At 44.4% G+C, this 18,712-nt stretch overlaps 1 protein-coding gene across 1 annotated transcript in view; it reads right to left on the bottom strand.

Annotated features, from left to right (window-relative positions):
- Positions 1–10,248: 10,248 nt before the first annotated feature.
- Positions 10,249–18,712, bottom strand: part of bcar1 (BCAR1 scaffold protein, Cas family member) — an 84,289-nt gene continuing 75,825 nt past the window's right edge. The window contains 6 exon segments of the mRNA XM_080761870.1: positions 10,249–10,808; positions 11,401–11,490; positions 12,992–13,990; positions 15,934–16,151; positions 17,368–17,608; positions 17,916–18,020. Coding sequence (XP_080617996.1) covers positions 10,257–10,808; positions 11,401–11,490; positions 12,992–13,990; positions 15,934–16,151; positions 17,368–17,608; positions 17,916–18,020 — 2,205 coding nt within the window. The 3' untranslated portion in view covers positions 10,249–10,256.

Here is an 18,712-nt window from a genome sequence, read left to right as displayed (position 1 = left end):
CCAACAAACCAAACATCTCATCCAGTGACTCAGGATATATGGCATGAGGAACTTTGGCCAACAAACCAAACATCTCATCCAGTGACTCAGGATATATGGCATGAGGAACTTTGGCCAACATCTCATCCAGTGACTCAGGATATATGGCATGAGGAACTTTGGCCAACATCTCATCCAGTGACTCAGGATATATGGCATGAGGAACTTTGGCCAACAAACCACACTTTGGCGCTATAAAGCAGCGGTCCCCAAACCTTTTCATGTCAAGGACCCCCAAATTGACACTTATTAGAGACCCCCCCCCCCCATAAGAGAAGAATTTTACGGCTCTAGCAGTGATTCTCAACCCGTTTAATTTAAAGGACCCCCAGTTTGACATGTATATTAGTCTACCGAACCCCATTTAATGGAATTTCAAAAATGATGAAAAATGAGGATAACATTTTTTTCAAAAATTCAAAAAACGATGGGCTATAACCCATGTTTTTTGAAATTTTGAATTTTCTTCAAATCCTCAAAAATGATGAAAAACGGCGTGCTATAGTATGCCGTACGGTAGGAGCTATAGCCCATGTTCAAAAATGATGAAAAATGAGGATAACATTTTTTTCAAAAATTCAAAAAACGATGGGCTATAACCCATGTTTTTTGAAATTTTGAATTTTCTTCAAATCCTCAAAAATGATGAAAAACGGCGTGCTATAGTATGCCGTACGGTAGGGGCTATAGCCCATGTTCAAAAATGATGAAAAATGAGGATAACATTTTTTTCAAAAATTCAAAAAACGATGGGCTATAACCCATGTTTTTTGAAATTTTGAATTTTCTTCAAATCCTCAAAAATGATGAAAAACGGCGTGCTATAGTATGCCGTACGGTAGGGGCTATAGCCCATGTTCAAAAATATTGAAAAATGAGGATAACATTTTTTTCAAAAATTCCAAAAACGATGGGTTATAACCCATGTTTTTTGAAATTTTGAATTTTCTTCAAATCCTCAAAAATGATGAAAAACGGCGTGCTATAGTATGCCGTACGGTAGGAGCTATAGCCCATGTTCAAAAATGATGAAAAATGAGGATAACATTTTTTTCAAAAATTCAAAAAACGATGGGCTATAACCCATGTTTTTTGAAATTTTGAATTTTCTTCAAATCCTCAAAAATGATGAAAAACGGCGTGCTATAGTATGCCGTACGGTAGGGGCTATAGCCCATGTTCAAAAATGATGAAAAATGAGGATAACATTTTTTTCAAAAATTTGAATTTTGAATTTTGAATTTTCTTCAAATCCTCAAAAATGATGAAAAACGGCGTGCTATAGTATGCCGTACGGTAGGGGCTATAGCCCATGTTCAAAAATGATGAAAAATGAGGATAACATTTTTTTCAAAAATTCAAAAAACGATGGGCTATAACCCATGTTTTTTGAAATTTTGAATTTTCTTCAAATCCTCAAAAATGATGAAAAATGGCGTGCTATAGTATGCCGTACGGTAGGGGCTATAGCCCATGTTCAAAAATGATGAAAAATGAGGATAACATTTTTTTCAAAAATTCAAAAAACGATGGGCTATAACCCATGTTTTTTGAAATTTTGAATTTTCTTCAAATCCTCAAAAATGATGAAAAACGGCGTGCTATAGTATGCCGTACGGTAGGGGCTATAGCCCATGTTCAAAAATGATGAAAAATGAGGATAACATTTTTTTCAAAAATTCAAAAAACGATGGGCTATAACCCATGTTTTTTGAAATTTTGAATTTTCTTCAAATCCTCAAAAATGATGAAAAACGGCGTGCTATAGTATGCCGTACGGTAGGAGCTATAGCCCATGTTCAAAAATGATGAAAAATGAGGATAATTTTTTTTTCAAAAATTCAAAAAACGATGGGCTATAACCCATGTTTTTTGAAATTTTGAATTTTCTTCAAATCCTCAAAAATGATGAAAAACGGCGTGCTATAGTATAGCCCCTACCGTACGGCATACTATAGCACGCCGTTTTTCATCATTTTTGAGGATTTGAAAAAAATGAAAAAATGAAAAAAACGATGGGTTATAGCCCATGTTTTTTGAAATTTTGAAAAAAAAAGTTAGCCTCGTTTCTCATCATTTTGGACCGTGGGCTATAGCCCATATCGTACGGCATACTATGGCACGCCGTTTTTCATCATTTTTGAGGATTTGAAAAAAATGAAAAAATGAAAAAAACGATGGGTTATAGCCCATGTTTTTTGAAATTTTGAAAAAAAAAGTTAGCCTCGTTTCTCATCATTTTGGACCGTGGGCTATAGCCCATATCGTACGGCATACTATGGCACGCCGTTTTTCATCATTTTTGAGGATTTGAAAAAAATGAAAAAATGAAAAAAACGATGGGTTATAGCCCATGTTTTTTGAAATTTTGAAAAAAAAAGTTAGCCTCGTTTCTCATCATTTTGGACCGTGGGCTATAGCCCATATCGTACGGCATACTATGGCACGCCGTTTTTCATCATTTTTGAGGATTTGAAAAAAATGAAAAAATGAAAAAAACGATGGGTTATAGCCCATGTTTTTTGAAATTGTGAAAAAAAAAGTTAGCCTCGTTTCTCATCATTTTTGAGGATTTGAAAAAAATGAAAAAATGAAAAAAACGATGGGTTATAAGCCCATGTTTTTTGAAATTTTGAAAAAAAAAAGTTAGCCTCGTTTCTCATCATTTTGGACCGTGGGCTATAGCCCATATCGTACGGCATACTATGGCACGCCGTTTTTCATCATTTTTGAGGATTTGAAAAAAATGAAAAAATGAAAAAAACGATGGGTTATAGCCCATGTTTTTTGAAATTTTGAAAAAAAAAGTTAGCCTCGTTTCTCATCATTTTGGACCGTGGGCTATAGCCCATATCGTACGGCATACTATGGCACGCCGTTTTTCATCATTTTTGAGGATTTGAAAAAAATGGAAAAAATGAAAAAAACGATGGGTTATAGCCCATGTTTTTTGAAATTTTGAAAAAAAAAGTTAGCCTCGTTTCTCATCATTTTGGACCGTGGGCTATAGCCCATATCGTACGGCATACTATGGCACGCCGTTTTTCATCATTTTTGAGGATTTGAAAAAAAACGATGGGTTATAGCCCATGTTTTTTGAAATTTTGGAAAAAAAATCCAGGCCCATGAATTTTCAATTTCTGCAATTTCCAATTTCCGCAATTTCCGCAATTTCTAATTTCCGCATTTCCAATTTCCGCAATTTCCAAATTCCGCAATTTCCAATTTCCGCAATTTCCGCAATTTCAAATTTTCGCAATTTCCGCAATTTTCAATTTCCGCAATTTCCGCAATTTCCAATTTCCGCAATTTTCCGCAATCTTCCCGCAATACTCTGCAATTAAAAAAATAAATCAAAAAACATGGGCTATAACCCATAGTTTTTTTTTAAACACTCCGCAATTTGCTAATGTTTCCCATCCTCCGCAATTTGCTAATGTTTCCCATCCTTTCCGGTAAATACAACACATTGAGTAGGGCACTGCAGGGAGTTGAACCCCGTTCCGGTAAACCAGAAGTCCGACACCAGTGCCTTAGTTTTTGTGTTGTTCATTTACAGGCCCATGTATTTAGCTTTTCATTTGAAATTCATTTGTTATGGCAAAAATGGTGTCCTGGCGAATTATGTGACCATCTTGCGAGCTTCCTGTTCCAGGAATTGCCTTCCTGTTATATACATACTTTTGTGCATATACATTCATACTCTCACACACACACACACACACACACACACACACACACACACACACACACACGCACACACACACACACACACACTCACACACACACACACACACACACACACACACACGCACGCACGCACGCACGCACACACACACACACACACACACACACACACACACACACACACACACACACACACACACACGCACACACACGTGCGAATGAAGTATTTATATATGTGTGAATGAAGTATGTATGTATGTATGTACAAGTGAAGTATGTATGTATGTGCAAGTGAAGTATTTATATATGTGCGAATGCAGTATGTATGTATGTATGTATGTACAAGTGAAGTATGTATGTATGTGCAAGTTAAGTACCTAAATGTATGTATGTGCAAGTGAAGTATGCATGTATGTGTATGTGAGATATGCATGTATGTGCAAGTGAAGTACCAATATATATGTATGTGCAAGAGAAGTATACATGTATGTGCGAGTTGACTATGCATTTATGGCCTAAACGGCTTCCCAGTTACTTGTGAACTCACAAATGTATAAAGCTTTGTCACACACCATATATTGGCCTAGCTTTAGCTCATATGGGTGACAGCACAGAGAGTTAAATATACCGATGAACAGTTACTATTGAACTTACAAATGTATAACGCTTTGTCACACACCGTACATTGGCCCTTGGCTCGTACGGGTGACAGGACAGAATTATTATATACCCAGTTACCCGTGTAACGTATATAACATACAGTATAACTATCACACGCCGTATACTGGCCCTTGGCTCATACGGATGATAGAATACAGACAACAGTCAACTGTGCAACATATAAACCTACAAGGCTGTATCGTACACCGTACACTGGCCCTTGGCTCGTACGGGTGACACGAAATAAGTTAGTATATGCCCAGTTACCCGTGCAACGTATATAATATACAATATACGCTATATCACACAACGTATATTGGCCCTTGGCTCATACTGGTGACCGCACAGAGATTATTATATACACAGAGACCTGCGTGCGTATAGAATATACAATGCAAACTATATCACACACCGTATATAGGCCCACGGCTCATACGGGTGACAGCACAGAAAGAGTTAAATATACTGCTATGTTAACACAAAAATATCTGTATAATATACAGTCACTTGTGCAACGTATTATACTATACAGAACCTTATCACACACCGTTCAGTAGCCCGTGGCTTTATACGGGTGATAGGACAGAAAATCAATATTACTCAACCTACTTGTGTAACATATAAAAATATACAAGATTTCAAATGCGCACCGTGTGTTAGCCCTTGGCCTACACGGGCAATAGAAGCAATATAATATATACACTATGTAATATAATATAATGGAAACCTTATCACACACCGTTTATTAGCCTTTGGCTTTATACGGAGGGACAACACATGGCAAAATAACAGGTATAGTGCTTGTGCAACTGACTTAATGTCATGTAGTGTTAGTACTCCAGCCAACTGAGTGAAATCAGCTATGTGCTTGGTGTACTGCTGAACGGTCGATTTTAATACTCGCCTATTCTGTTGGATTTAAACCACCACAGCTCCCATGGAGTGCGAGTTAAAGTAATAAGACGGGGAAGTGGAGAACGCGTGGCGTCTCCTTCTTTCCCCCTGGGAGACGAGCTAGCTGCCGAGTGGCTAGCGAGACCCGCTCCGCAGCCGTCTAGGGAAGGCGTCCGTTCCCGAAGTAAGAGCCGTGAGGGACCGGCAAAGCAGACAGACCGTCAGACAAACGAAAGACAGCTAGTCAGACAAGGGCAACCTCCTATGACGCCGTAGCGCGAGCGACCGGCTCGTGCCACCGTAGCACGGTGGTGTTTTTAGCTAGTAGCTTCCAACACACTGATACAAGAAGGCAACTCAGAGAGGAGCCAAGCTGGCTGCTCAAAAGGAGTTATACGCTTCTTACGGTAAATACCTTAGTCCTTACCCATCGACGACGCCGAGGAAAGAAAAGAGGAAGGGGAAATGACGTGTGCGGGCAAAGTACCCTCAGGAGGCGGTGCCTCACTCACACGTCATTTTCCCGTGTCTTCTAGCACGGGATCATCGGTAAGTCCGCTCGACGCTCGGCCTGGCGGACGGAACTATCATATATTGGAGTGATCCAATATAGCGCTACATAACCCATCGTTTTTTTTCATTTTTTTCAAATCCTCAAAAATGATGAAAAAATGCGTGCTATAGTATGCCGTACGATATGGGCTATAGCCCATGGTCCAAAATGATGAAAAACGAGGATTAAAAAAAATCAAAAAAGATGGGCTATAACCCATCGTTTTTTTCATTTTTTCATTTTTTTCAAATCCTCAAAAATGATGAAAAACGGCGTGCTATAGTATGCCGTACGATATGTGCTATAGCCCATATCCTCGCGGTGTATAGCGGTGTATGAGAATTGGTGTTGCGGAGGATGAGAGATTCCTCTCATCCTCCGCAACACATCCCCAATGCATTCTCTATGGCAATAGCACAAACTTTGCCATGCTACTAGTCCTACATACTTACACCTAGCAACCCCATTCTAGCCTACTTAGGTTCATCTTACGGTGGACATGTTTGCCTGAAAAGGAATCTTTGAAATGTTTCATAGTTTTAGAAATATAGTGCTTTCAAATTTGAGACATTTAACATGGGGCTCAATGGCAGCTATATAGACACGTCAAAAGTCACTTTCACCTAGAAACTCCATTCACACTTTTTATTATTCAGCTTACTGTGGAGACACATGCTGGAACTTTTTTATTTTGAAATGTTTTATAGTTTCTCAGTTATTTAACTTAAACGCCCAATGCATTCTCTATGGCAATAGCATATACTTTGCCATGCTAGTAGGCCTACATACTTACACCTACCAGCCCCATTCTAGCCTACTTAGGTTCATCTTACGGTGGACATGTTTGCCTGAAAAGGAATCTTTGATATGTTTCATAGTTTTAGAAAAATTGCGGAAATTGCGGAATTTTGAATTTTGAAAATTCAAAAAACGATGGGCTATAACCCGAGAGACAGCGAGATCAATTCGTGGCGGTGGCGACTCGCCACAACCTATTTTTTTACGCCATGGCGTATTCTTCATTATCCGCCATGGCAGAACAGAATCCGCCATGGCGAGTTGATCAATTCGTGGTGGCAGAGACTCGCCACGACCTATTTTTTTACGCCATGGCGTATTCTTCATTATCCGCCATGGCAGAACAGAATCCGCCATGGCGAGTTGATCAATTCGTGGCGGCAGCGACTCGCCACGACCTATTGTTTTACGCCATGGCGTATTCTTCATTATCCGCCATGGCAGAACAGAATCCGCCATGGCGAGTTCTTCATACGTCGCAGCGTTATAGTAGTTATAGGCGTAATAGTAGTTTTGTTTATTATTTTTTTGCGTGCCGTGGTGCAGATTATTTGTCCTAGTAGTACAATTCTCTGAATTATTTCATCCTCTGCTAGCGTAACGGTTAGCGCTCTCGCCCCTATAGTCAAGGCACCGTGCGGACCCGGGTTCGAATCTTGCAAAAAGCAAACTATTGTTCTTTTTTTACCCGTACATACAGTGTGTGTGCGTGCGTGCGTATACAGTGTGCGTGCGTGTATGCGTGCGTATACAGTGTGTGTGTGTGTGCGTGCGTGCGTGCGTGCTTCATCGTATTTATTATTATTACCTGCATATTAATAATAAATAATAATAAAGGAATCTTTGAAAGGTGTCATAGTTTTAGAAATATAGTGCTTTCAAATTTGAGACTTTTAACATGGGGCTCAATGGCAGATTTTGGCACGTCAAAAAATCACTTTCACCTAGAAACTCCATTCACAACAAATGTGAAAATTATGAAAAAACGACATACTATAGTTCAAAAGGTTAGCTGGACAGGGTTCTTTCAGACATAAGCCCCAACCGTTACATCTCAGGAAACAGGGGGAGAGAGCACCGTCTCCCGATGGTCCTCCAGCACCTTGATGTCATGACATGGGACTTGAACCGGCCAACTGTCTGTAGCAGAGGCAACGGGTCAAGCTACAGGGTAAAAGGGCAGGGGGCTGAAGGCCCCCTTTGATGTCTATGTGTGCACACGTCCCTGCAGGGAGAGATAACAGGCAAACGTTTGATCAGAAATAACTGTAGAGCTTTTATTGGTCGGATATCAAAACGTGAAGTCACATCATAATACACACTGGATCAAACAGGCCATTTATTCCGAGGCGATGCTTTTGCGAATGCACTTCATGGAACAATGTCATTGAATTCATTCTACAGTTTTTTTTTCTTCCCATTAACCCGCGATGTTATTCACATTCTGGAGATTGTTTCCCTGTCCCTGATTTACAGTTTCACCGTCGTCTTTGCCTCAGGAAGTTGTCCGTCTATACTGTGTAGGAATAGATCAGTGGTTCTCAACCCCCCCTTGAACTATAGGGACACCCCCCCACCCTGACAAACACGTGGAGTTCTTTTTGACTCGTTTGACTATTGTGAAGATCTAAGCTCGTAGCGCGCCACTCGGTGGCGCGCTATGAGCTTGTAGGTCTGCTATTTTTCAATAGCTAAAGTATAACATAATGCTCAGTTAAAACACCAAAAGGGGTTCCCGACCCAGAATGGCTTATATTTGACCATTTTTGCTGACGTTATGTTGAACAGTTTAACCCCCCAAAAAAAAAAGTTCTGAAAAGTCCTTAAATTGCCACTTCACAGTCCTCTTTGGGGAGCCCTCCAAAATCATGTGGGAGTCCCAGGGACGAAGAGTCTGTTGGGGGGCCCCAGGGCCACCCATGAGGATTTTCGGGGGAATTCCTAAACACCTCTTGGACCTCTTCCCCCCCCCCCCCGGCTGGTGTTCAAATTGAACCACACTGAAGACAGTCAAGACACTGTCCAACACCGCCCTCCCCTGGCTAAACCAAGCAGCAGCAGCAGTGGTTTTGTGGCTGTGAAACCTTAACACAGTCAAGCGGAGGCGGGGCTGCGGGCCCCCATGAGGATTATGAGAACTATTCGTCCGCCACAGTCCGCCCCAACCGATTGAGAACCACTGGGCTAGATTACACCGTTTAAAATTTTAAGAATGCACTCTCTGATGTCGCTTTCTTTCTTTCCTTTGTTTTTTTTTTTTTAACGTTTTTTTTTTTTTAGAAAGCGTGCTTTGCCTTGGAGGAGAGTAGAAGAGCACTGTTCATACAACCGACATACTGTACATACATACATAATCATCTGGAAAGTTAGACATCTGCAACAATAATGATATAACAATGATCCAGAATCAGAGCCTTAATTGTATACAGTATAATAGTAACAATAACAATAATAATAATTATGGATAATGTCTTTAAAAACTACATTTATGTTCTCATATTTTCTTTCTAAAAAAAAAAAAAAAAAAAAAAAACTAAAACAAATATATATATATATATATATATACCATATTTATATAGTGGAAGTTCTTCAGTCACTTCTCTTTTCTTAAACCACCCCCCCCCCCCCCACCCCTCCCCCCACCGGCTAAATAGGTAACTTAAATATTTACAATGATTATTTTACACCATTGGCCCAGCCCATTTTTGGAGTTAAAATGTTTTTTTTTTTTTACCTTGTATTTTCTTTTTCTATAATAAAATGTGGATCAAGAAAACAATGAATTCAAAAGTGATGGAGAAAAGAAGCAATGGTCCCTGTTGGCTGGAGATAGATAGATAGATAGATAGATAGATAGATAGATAGATAGATAGATAGATAGATAGATAGATAGATAGATAGATAGATAGATAGATAGATAGATAGATAGATAGATAGATAGATAGATGGATGCATGGATGGATGGTTGGGGAAGAGAGAAGGGAACACATGAAACAGAATCATTTAGTGGAGATCAATGTCCCAGTCCCCCTAAAAAGTACAGGGTCTCCAAAACCTCAAGGTTTCAGGGTTTTTTTTTACACCGTTCCAAAAGTATACAGGGTCTCCAACCTCATGTTCCAGGGGTTTTTATAGTTACACCGTTCCCAAAGTATATACAGGGTCTCCAACCTCAAGGTTTCAGGGGGTTTCCAAAGTATACAGAGTCTCCAACCTCAAGGTTTCAGGGGGTTTCCAAAGTATACAGAGTCTCCAACCTCAAGGTTCCAGCTAGGGTTTTTCTTTTTCTTTTACACCATTTCTGTTTCTGCGCTCCAAAAGGAGTGTCCAGAGGGTCTCTATATGATCCAGGGGTCCCGACGGGGACGTACAGGGTCACCCGGGCCAATAATCAGGGGCTTCATAATGTCAGAGATCACCGCACTCTTTATGGGCATTGTACAGTATACGCATCTCTCTCTTGTGTGTGTCCTATATGTGTGTGTGTGTGTGTGTGTACAGGGGGTGTGTGGGGGGGTTTTCTTTGCTGTGCAACGTCGCAGCACGGGGGGGAAAACACAGGGTTTCTTTCCCCACCACCCCATACCCCAAGGGGCTCGTCGTGGCTGCATGCGGCCGCGTCCTCCTACATCACCAGAAGCTGCCCGAGGACCATCCTAAAGTGCTGCGTGCAGCCGGCCAGCTCGCGGACCCTCTCCGTCATGTCGCGGGCCGCGCCCGGCGAGGGGTACCGGAGCGCCGCCGTCTTGGTGCTCGCCACGATGTCCTTGAGCTTGTCGCACAGGGCGTTGCTGCTCTGCGAGACGCGCGCCCGCACGTCGGGCGCCCGCGCCTGGCGCGAGAGCGTGTCGCCGATGAACACCAGCTTGTGCGCGCTCAGGATGACGAACTTGCTGTGCGCCACGAAGACCTTGGGCGGCTGGCTGGCGCCGACGGCCGCGAAGAAGGCGTCGGCGGCGTCGGCGACGGCCGCGGCGTTGTGCTCGCACTGCTCCTGGTAGAAGAGCAGCAGCTGGCGGTCGCCCTGGCACAGCTTGGAGGAGGACACCGAGCCCCCCGAGCCGTTCCGGGCGATCTGATTGGTGTGGGGGTGGGGGTGCGGCGACGGGACCCAGCCCGACATGTCGTTGTTGATTGGCTGGCTGACTTCCTGCTCGAGCCGCTCAAACTGTTTAATCTAAAGGGTGGGGGGAGAGGGAGAGGGAGAGAGAGAGAGAGAGACGTTTGAGCCACGGACCACCATTTGATGCGATGTATAGCCTCTCCGTCGACCCACGACTTGGAATGTTTCGATGTCGTTGGATAAGATCTCGTCCACAGTTCCATGCTGTATTGATGTTGTATATTGACCATATAAAAGGAGTGATACAACAGGCACACGTCGATCAAAATAAACAATCCTTCTAACGTTCTCAAATTGTGTAGACTTCTTGCAAATAAAAGTACGTAATGCAGACCCATTCTGAACGGGAACCCATTCTGGTGTTAGCATCATGTTAGCTTTAGCTATTGAAAAATAGCAGATCTACAAGCTCATAGCTCACCCACCGAGTGGCGCGCTACGAGCTTGTAGTGTCTGCTATTTTTGAAAAATCGAAGAACGACTGACATTTTTAGAATCTGATCTCAGGTCAGAATGGGTTAATCAGACCAGTGTGTGTCCAGTGGAAACCTCATATGAATCTGATCTCAGGTCAGAATGGGTTAACAATAATTGAACGCACATTGAACGCATTGAATGCACACACACACATACACACACACACTACCTGTTGCTGCTCCAGTTGTGTCTTGCTTTGTCTGATGATGTTTCCTTTCTCCAGAAGCTGCTTTTGGTTCTTCTCAAACTCTTCTTTACCCTGAAACATGACGGTACAAATCACTATCTCTATCCTGAAACATGACGGTACAAATCACTGATCTCTATCCTGAAACATGGCGGTACAAATCACTATCTCTACCCTGAAACATGGCGGTACAAATCACTATCTCTACCCTGAAACATGACGGTACAAATCACTATCTCTATCCTGAAACATGACGGTACAAATCACTATCTCTATCCTGAAACATGACGGTACAAATCACTGATCTCTATCCTGAAACATGGCGGTACAAATCACTATCTCTACCCTGAAACGTGACGGTACAAATCACTATCTCTACCCTGAAACATGACGGTACAAATCACTATCTCTACCCTGAAACGTGACGGTACAAATCACTATCTCTACCCTGAAACATGGCGGTACAAATCACTATCTCTACCCTGAAACGTGACGGTACAAATCACTATCTCTACCCTGAAACATGACGGTACAAAACACTATCTCTACCCTGAAACATGACGGTACAAATCACTATCTCTACCCTGAAACATGGCGGTACAAATCACTATCTCTACCCTGAAACATGACGGTACAAATCACTATCTCTACCCTGAAACATGACGGTACAAATCACTATCTCTACCCTGAAACATGACGGTACAAATCACTATCTCTATCCTGAAACATGGCGGTACAAATCACTATCTCTATCCTGAAACATGACGGTACAAATCACTATCTCTACCCTGAAACATGACGGTACAAATCACTATCTCTACCCTGAAACATGACGGTACAAATCACAATCTCTATCCTGAGAACCACAAGATCTATGCAGTGTTGTTTTCGTCGACTAAAACCAAGACGAAAAATGTTCGTCGACTACCTTTTTCCACTGACGAAAACTAAACGTAAACTACATGAAAACGAAGCTACGATGACTAAAACCAAGACTAAATATATTGACAATTTAGCCACCAAATAAAAACTAGACTAATTGTAGAAGACTTATACTGGATCTCTTGTCCACTAGTCCCTTCCTAACATTTTAGTTGCATGCTGAAAATAGCTGATCATCTAGATCGGCTATTTTCAGCAAGTGTAAAATCAGTCATCACGACGGCATCAAGGCCCGCCAAAATACATTTTTGTCGACTGAATCACCTGTAGATTTAGTCGACCAAAATCTTATGACATTTAGTCGACTAAAACTAGACTAACAAGAAAACATTCCAGGGGACTAAAATGTGACTAAAACTAAGTGAAAACCATTCAAGAGACTATGACTAAAACTAAAATAAAAATGTGCAGCCAAAAACAACACTGGATCTATGAGTATGGAACAAAAAAAGTTTAGGGATAAGGGGGTTTAGCAGGTGACAGAAATGGAGCCCTTATAATCACATTTCAGGTGACTATAATAAAACACGAGGGGAGAAAAACTAATAACTGAAACGTCATTCAAAATACTTTTTTGACGTATACAAATGAAAATGTCCGCCGTCAAAATCAACCAACCAACCAAACCAACCTGGAGGTGGACATAGTCGTAGTCCTCCATCCAGCCTTGCTCCGTGGTCTCGTACGGCCTGTCGGGACCCCCGCCGCCCTCCCCCTCCTCCTCGCCGGCTGCGGTGGTGCCGGCCGTGAACTTGGGCGGCGAGGGGAGCGGCCTCGACTGGATGTTCAGCCTCTCCCCCCCTCCTCCTCCTCCTCCTCCTCCGCCCTGATAGGTCCCGCTCCCGGACCCCGTTAAGGTCACGTGACCTCCGCCCCCGCCCCCTTCCCCCCCGGGGATGGGCGGGAGGGGCAGCTGCTGCTGCTGCCGGTTGGTCCGCTTGAAGAGCAGCGAGGCGTTGCCGTGCAGGAAGGACGCCAGCTGCTTGGCGTCGTCCGGCACGCCCCGCGCCGTCATCACCAGGCGGTCCAGGTCGTCGCCTCCCCCTCCCCCTCCTCCTCCCCCGCCGAGCACGGCCGGCGACCACGCCACGGCGTCCAGCCCCTGGGCGTGGCGCACCAGGGCCTGGAACACCTCCTCCATCTTGCCCACCTGCCGGCCCAGCTTGGCCTGCAGCGAGCGGTCGGTGGCCTGCGCCGCGTTCGCCACGGCGCCCCGCGCGAACTCCAGGAAGTCGCGCACGGCCGCGCGCACCCGCTCGGCCGCCTGGCGCACGGCGGGGCCGCCAGAGCCGCCGCGCCAGTCGTCGCCGGCCACGAAGGACATGAGCAGCGACACGCTGGACTCCACGGCCTGCTGGAGGCGCGACAGGCGCTCCATGGCCTGCTCCAGGTCCAGGATCAGGGGCTTCCCGGGAAGGCCGCCGGGAACGCCGGAGGAGGAGGAGAGCGAGGAGGACGTGGTGGTGGTGGCGGACGAGGAGGAGGAGGAGGAGGGGTCTCGGACCGGGACCATGTCCAGGGAGGAGGCCGAGTGGTTGCTGCGCGTGCTGCCCGTGCTCGACGCCGAGAGGCGCTTGAAGTTCAGCGTCAGCGTCTCCTCGCTGCAGGTCGACTGGGCGTCGCGGACGACCTGCCGGGGGGGACACGGGGACACGAAGTGTTGGTCAGGTTTGTTTGGTCGTGGTGTAAATGACACTAAAGTATACGCTATACCAGGGGTGTCGAACTCAACTTGGGGCGAGGGCCGCATTGATCAAAAGGTCACTTGATGGGGGCCACAACCAGTTGCAGAAGACGACGTCGCGGGCCGCATGCGGCCCGCGGATCGCCAGTTTGACACCCCTGCGCTATACTGTGGGTGTGAATGTTTCGAATTTAACCTGGCGTGACGTGACGTGTAAATATGAAATAAATGCGTATACATGTAGCTATAGGTGTGATGTTAAGAGTCCGCGGGAGTGGAACCTTTCGAGCTTGTTTTCTCAACTCGCTGTTTTCTCTGCAAGACATTACTCTATTAACCCATTCTGACCTGAGATCAGATTCATACGAGGTTTCCACTGGGACACACACAGGTCTGATTAACCCATTCTGACCCGAGATCAGATTCTAAAAAATGTCAGTCGTTCTTCGATTTTTCAAAAATAGCAGACCTACAAGCTCGTAGCGCGCCACTCGGTGGCGCGCTATGAGCTTGTAGATCTGCTATTTTTCAATAGCTAAAGCGTAACATGATGCTAACACCAAAATGAGTTCCCGTTCAGAATGGGTTAAGCCATATCTCCAAAACGGGCGGGTCAAACTGAACAACCCGCAATATGTCAATTTGAAGCTATTATGATTCCCTGCTTGAATATGAAAAAAAATATGTAAAAAAAAAAAATGCAATGACTTAGCCTCGGTCAAAAACAGTCAGACATAATCTAGTCCCCTCCCTCCCCCTACGGTTTACAGAGGTATTTCTACACCTGTGGCGGTACGTCGTATAATGTAGTCCCCTCCCTCTACGGTTTACAGAGGTATTTCTATACCTGTGGCGGTACGTCGTATATATGTAGTCCCCTCCCCCTTTAAGGTTCATATAGTATGTGTTTATACCTGTGGCGGTACGTCGTATGTAGTCTCCTCCCCTTTAAGGTTCAAATAGTATGTGTTTATACCTGTGGCGGTACGTCGTATATATGTAGTCCCCTCCCCCTTTAAGGTTCATATAGTATGTGTTTATACCTGTGGCGGTACGTCGTATATATGTAGTCCCCTCCCCCTTTAAGGTTCATATAGTATGTGTTTATACCTGTGGCGGTACGTCGTATATATGTAGTCCCCTCCCCTTTAAGGTTCATATAGTATGTGTTTATACCTGTGGCGGTACGTCGTATATGTAGTCCCCTCCCCTTTAAGGTTCATATAGTATGTGTTTATACCTGTGGCGGTACGTCGTATATATGTAGTCTCCTCCCCTTTAAGGTTCATATAGTATGTGTTTATACCTGTGGCGGTACGTCGTATATATGTAGTCCCCTCCCCTTTAAGGTTCAAATAGTATGTGTTTATACCTGTGGCGGTACGTCGTATATATGTAGTCCCCTCCCCTTTAAGGTTCATATAGTATGTTTATACCTGTGGCGGTACGTCGTATATGTAGTCCCCTCCCCCTTTAAGGTTCATATAGTATGTGTTTATACCTGTGGCGGTACGTCGTATATGTAGTCCCCTCCCCCTTTAAGGTTCATATAGTATGTTTATACCTGTGGCGGTACGTCGTATATGTAGTCCCCTCCCCCTTTAAGGTTCATATAGTATGTGTTTATACCTGTGGCGGTACGTCGTATATGTAGTCCCCTCCCCCTTTAAGGTTCATATAGTATGTGTTTATACCTGTGGCGGTACGTCGTATATGTAGTCCCCTCCCCCTTTAAGGTTCATATAGTATGTATTTATACCTGTGGCGGTACGTCGTATATGTAGTCCCCTCCCCCTTTAAGGTTCATATAGTATGTGTTTATACCTGTGGCGGTACGTCGTATATGTAGTCCCCTCCCCCTTTAAGGTTCATATAGTATGTATTTATACCTGTGGCGGTACGTCGTATATGTAGTCCCCTCCCCGGTCCGCGCCGAAGGCCGAGTCCTCGCCGCCGGCGAGCGCTCGCTCGCGAGGGAAGTCGTAGACGTCCTGTTGGCTCGCGTGACTTCCTCCCGTCGTCGTCCGCAGGCTGGCCGGGATGTCGTAAATGTCCTGGGGGGCGTGGCTTCCTCCCGCCACCGCCGCGTCGCAGCGGTAACGCTTGTCTGCGGTGGTGAGAGAGAAGAAGACGGCGGGGTTATTAGTTTATGGCGGTATATATAGCTATAACGAAGAGCTAACTGAAAATATCAACCGTTTGCGTTGCGTGCGTATGTGCGTGTTGGCAGCGTTTGCTTACAACCCATATCACAGTTCCGTCACAATGACATTTAGGCTACTTGTGTCATTTGTCCTATAGTGCAAATAAACCTATACGATACAATGGAAACTAAATTAACACTATAGGCTTATACGATGACAAAAACTAAGACTAGATACGTATATTATGGAGAATTTCGCCAACAACTAGACTAAAATGATGGGATGGGGACTATAGTGGACAAGAGATTTTACAATTAGTTGCATGCTCGACGCGTAGATCGGCTATTTATATATTTAAACTAAGTGCTAACTAATAAAAAGGCAGTACGACGGCAACAAGGCCCCCCCAAAAATACATTTTAGTCGACTAAATCACCCGTAGATTTTAGTCGACTAAAACCCTATGATATTGAGTCGACTGAAACCTAGACTAACGCTAAAAAACATTCCAGGTGACAAAAACTAAATGAAAACTATTCAAGAGAATAGGACTGAAACTAAAATCAAAATCCGCTGCCAAAAACAACACTGCAAAGGGCGGGGAATGGGTTAAAATCAGGGGGGCAGTCAGACAGATATTTTGTGAAGCCACCAAGGAAATCGGGATTTCCTGAAAGTTCATATAATGGCCTGTTGTGGCGCTGTCATTGGGCCAAAAAAAAAACCCATAGCCCCATAGAGGTCCATGTATTTGGGCCCAACTTCACCTAGACTGTATTACCTTAATGAACATGGTCATGAATACTTTCTGCTTCCAGTCACTAGTTTAAAGTCTCATTTCTAATGTCATAATATTCTTTTTGGAAAATTATGGTCCCATTTATTAAAAAAATTACCATAAAGTCTCGCATGTTCTGAGGGGCGTGGCTACCGTTACAGTCTATGATCGGGATTTCCCCTCCCACTCGAGTCAAAATAAAAACCAACTAAGAAGAAGGGGGGGGAAGTCCCGCCTCGTTGTCTGGGCCAGCCAATGGGCCAGCTGGGCCCCAAACGGATCTAGAAAGATGGCGACTTACAATTCAAGGACTTGACAGGCTTCATTTTACGTTCATGTTGGACCCGGGGAACGCTTTGTCCATAATTTTTTTTTACAGTCTATGGTTAAAATGTATGAACCTTGGAGGATAGGAGGCGGGACGTCGTAAACGTCCTCTGGGATTGGCGGTTCGTCGTCGTCGTCGTCGTCGTCGTTCAGGGTGTCACGGCGGTACTGGCCATGGGGGGCGCTGTTGTTGTTGCTGCCCCCTTGACTCTTCAGCTTGGCAAAGTGAGGCGGCAGCACGTCGTAAGTCTCCTCTCTGATTGGCTGCTGCGAGTCCGGGACGTCCTTGCTGACGGACGGCGGGAAGTCGTACACCTGTGCGGCGGGCAGACGGACAGACAGGCAGACAGACAGACAGATAGACAGTACAGACAGACAGACAGACAGACAGACAGACAGACAGACAGGCAGACAGACAGACAGACAGACAGACAGGCAGACAGACAGACAGACAGACAGACAGAAGGGGCTTGTGAGAAAAGGTACTTCAAACTTGTGAAATGGGACATTCTGAAAAATGTAAGAAGTTTGTCAAATACGTCAATCTAACACACACACACACACACACACACACACACACACACACACACGTGCACACGCAGTATGCCACATGGATACATACCGTTTGCTGTGATATGAGCAGGTTCTTGTCAGCACTGGGCGGAGTGTCATATATATCCTGACCACTAGAGGGACCCTTCATCACCATGGGAGGAGTGTCGTACACCTGGAAAGGACAGAGAGAGAGAGAGACAGAGAGAGAGGGAGAGAGAGAGAGAGAGAGAGAGAGAGAGAGAGAGAGAGAGAGAGAGAGAGAGGGAGAGAGGTCAGTGTGAGGTCATAAATAAGGTTTGCTTGCATGTGAATTCTCACACTCACACACACACACACACACACACACACACACACACACACACACACACACACACACACACACACACACACACACACACAGTCACACACACACACACACAAGAAATCTTTAGACGAAAGTCCTCCACAGAAAACCAATCTGACATACAGTACATGACAATAAAGGCCAATCTATGCAGACATTATCTCTCTCTCTCTCTCTCTCTCTCACACGATGGTTTCATGGTCTAAATCCACCGCCATTTGTCTGAGACAGAGAGGCGAGGAGAGGAAGGTGTGTGTGTGTGTGTGTGTGTGTGTGTGTGTGTGAGTGTGTGTGTGCGCGTGCGTGTGTGTGTGTGTCTGTGCAAACAGCAGAGACGTGCACGGAGATGAATCTCAATTTGGCTCAGCGTGTGTACATTGTATTAAATGGCCTATTATGTGCTGGTTCACCAATTGTGTCCGCCTATATGTATGTGTGTGACGTTAATGAACACCAGTATGACTATATTAGTACCAGTAGGGGGCGCTGCTGTGCCATAAACAGAGAGAGAGAGAGAGAGA

The sequence above is a fragment of the Protomyctophum bolini genome (genome assembly GCF_963924005.1).
Source record: "Protomyctophum bolini genome assembly, chromosome: 4".
In the NCBI taxonomy this organism is placed as follows: domain Eukaryota; kingdom Metazoa; phylum Chordata; class Actinopteri; order Myctophiformes; family Myctophidae; genus Protomyctophum; species Protomyctophum bolini.
This window is presented reverse-complemented; position numbering and strand designations above follow the sequence as displayed.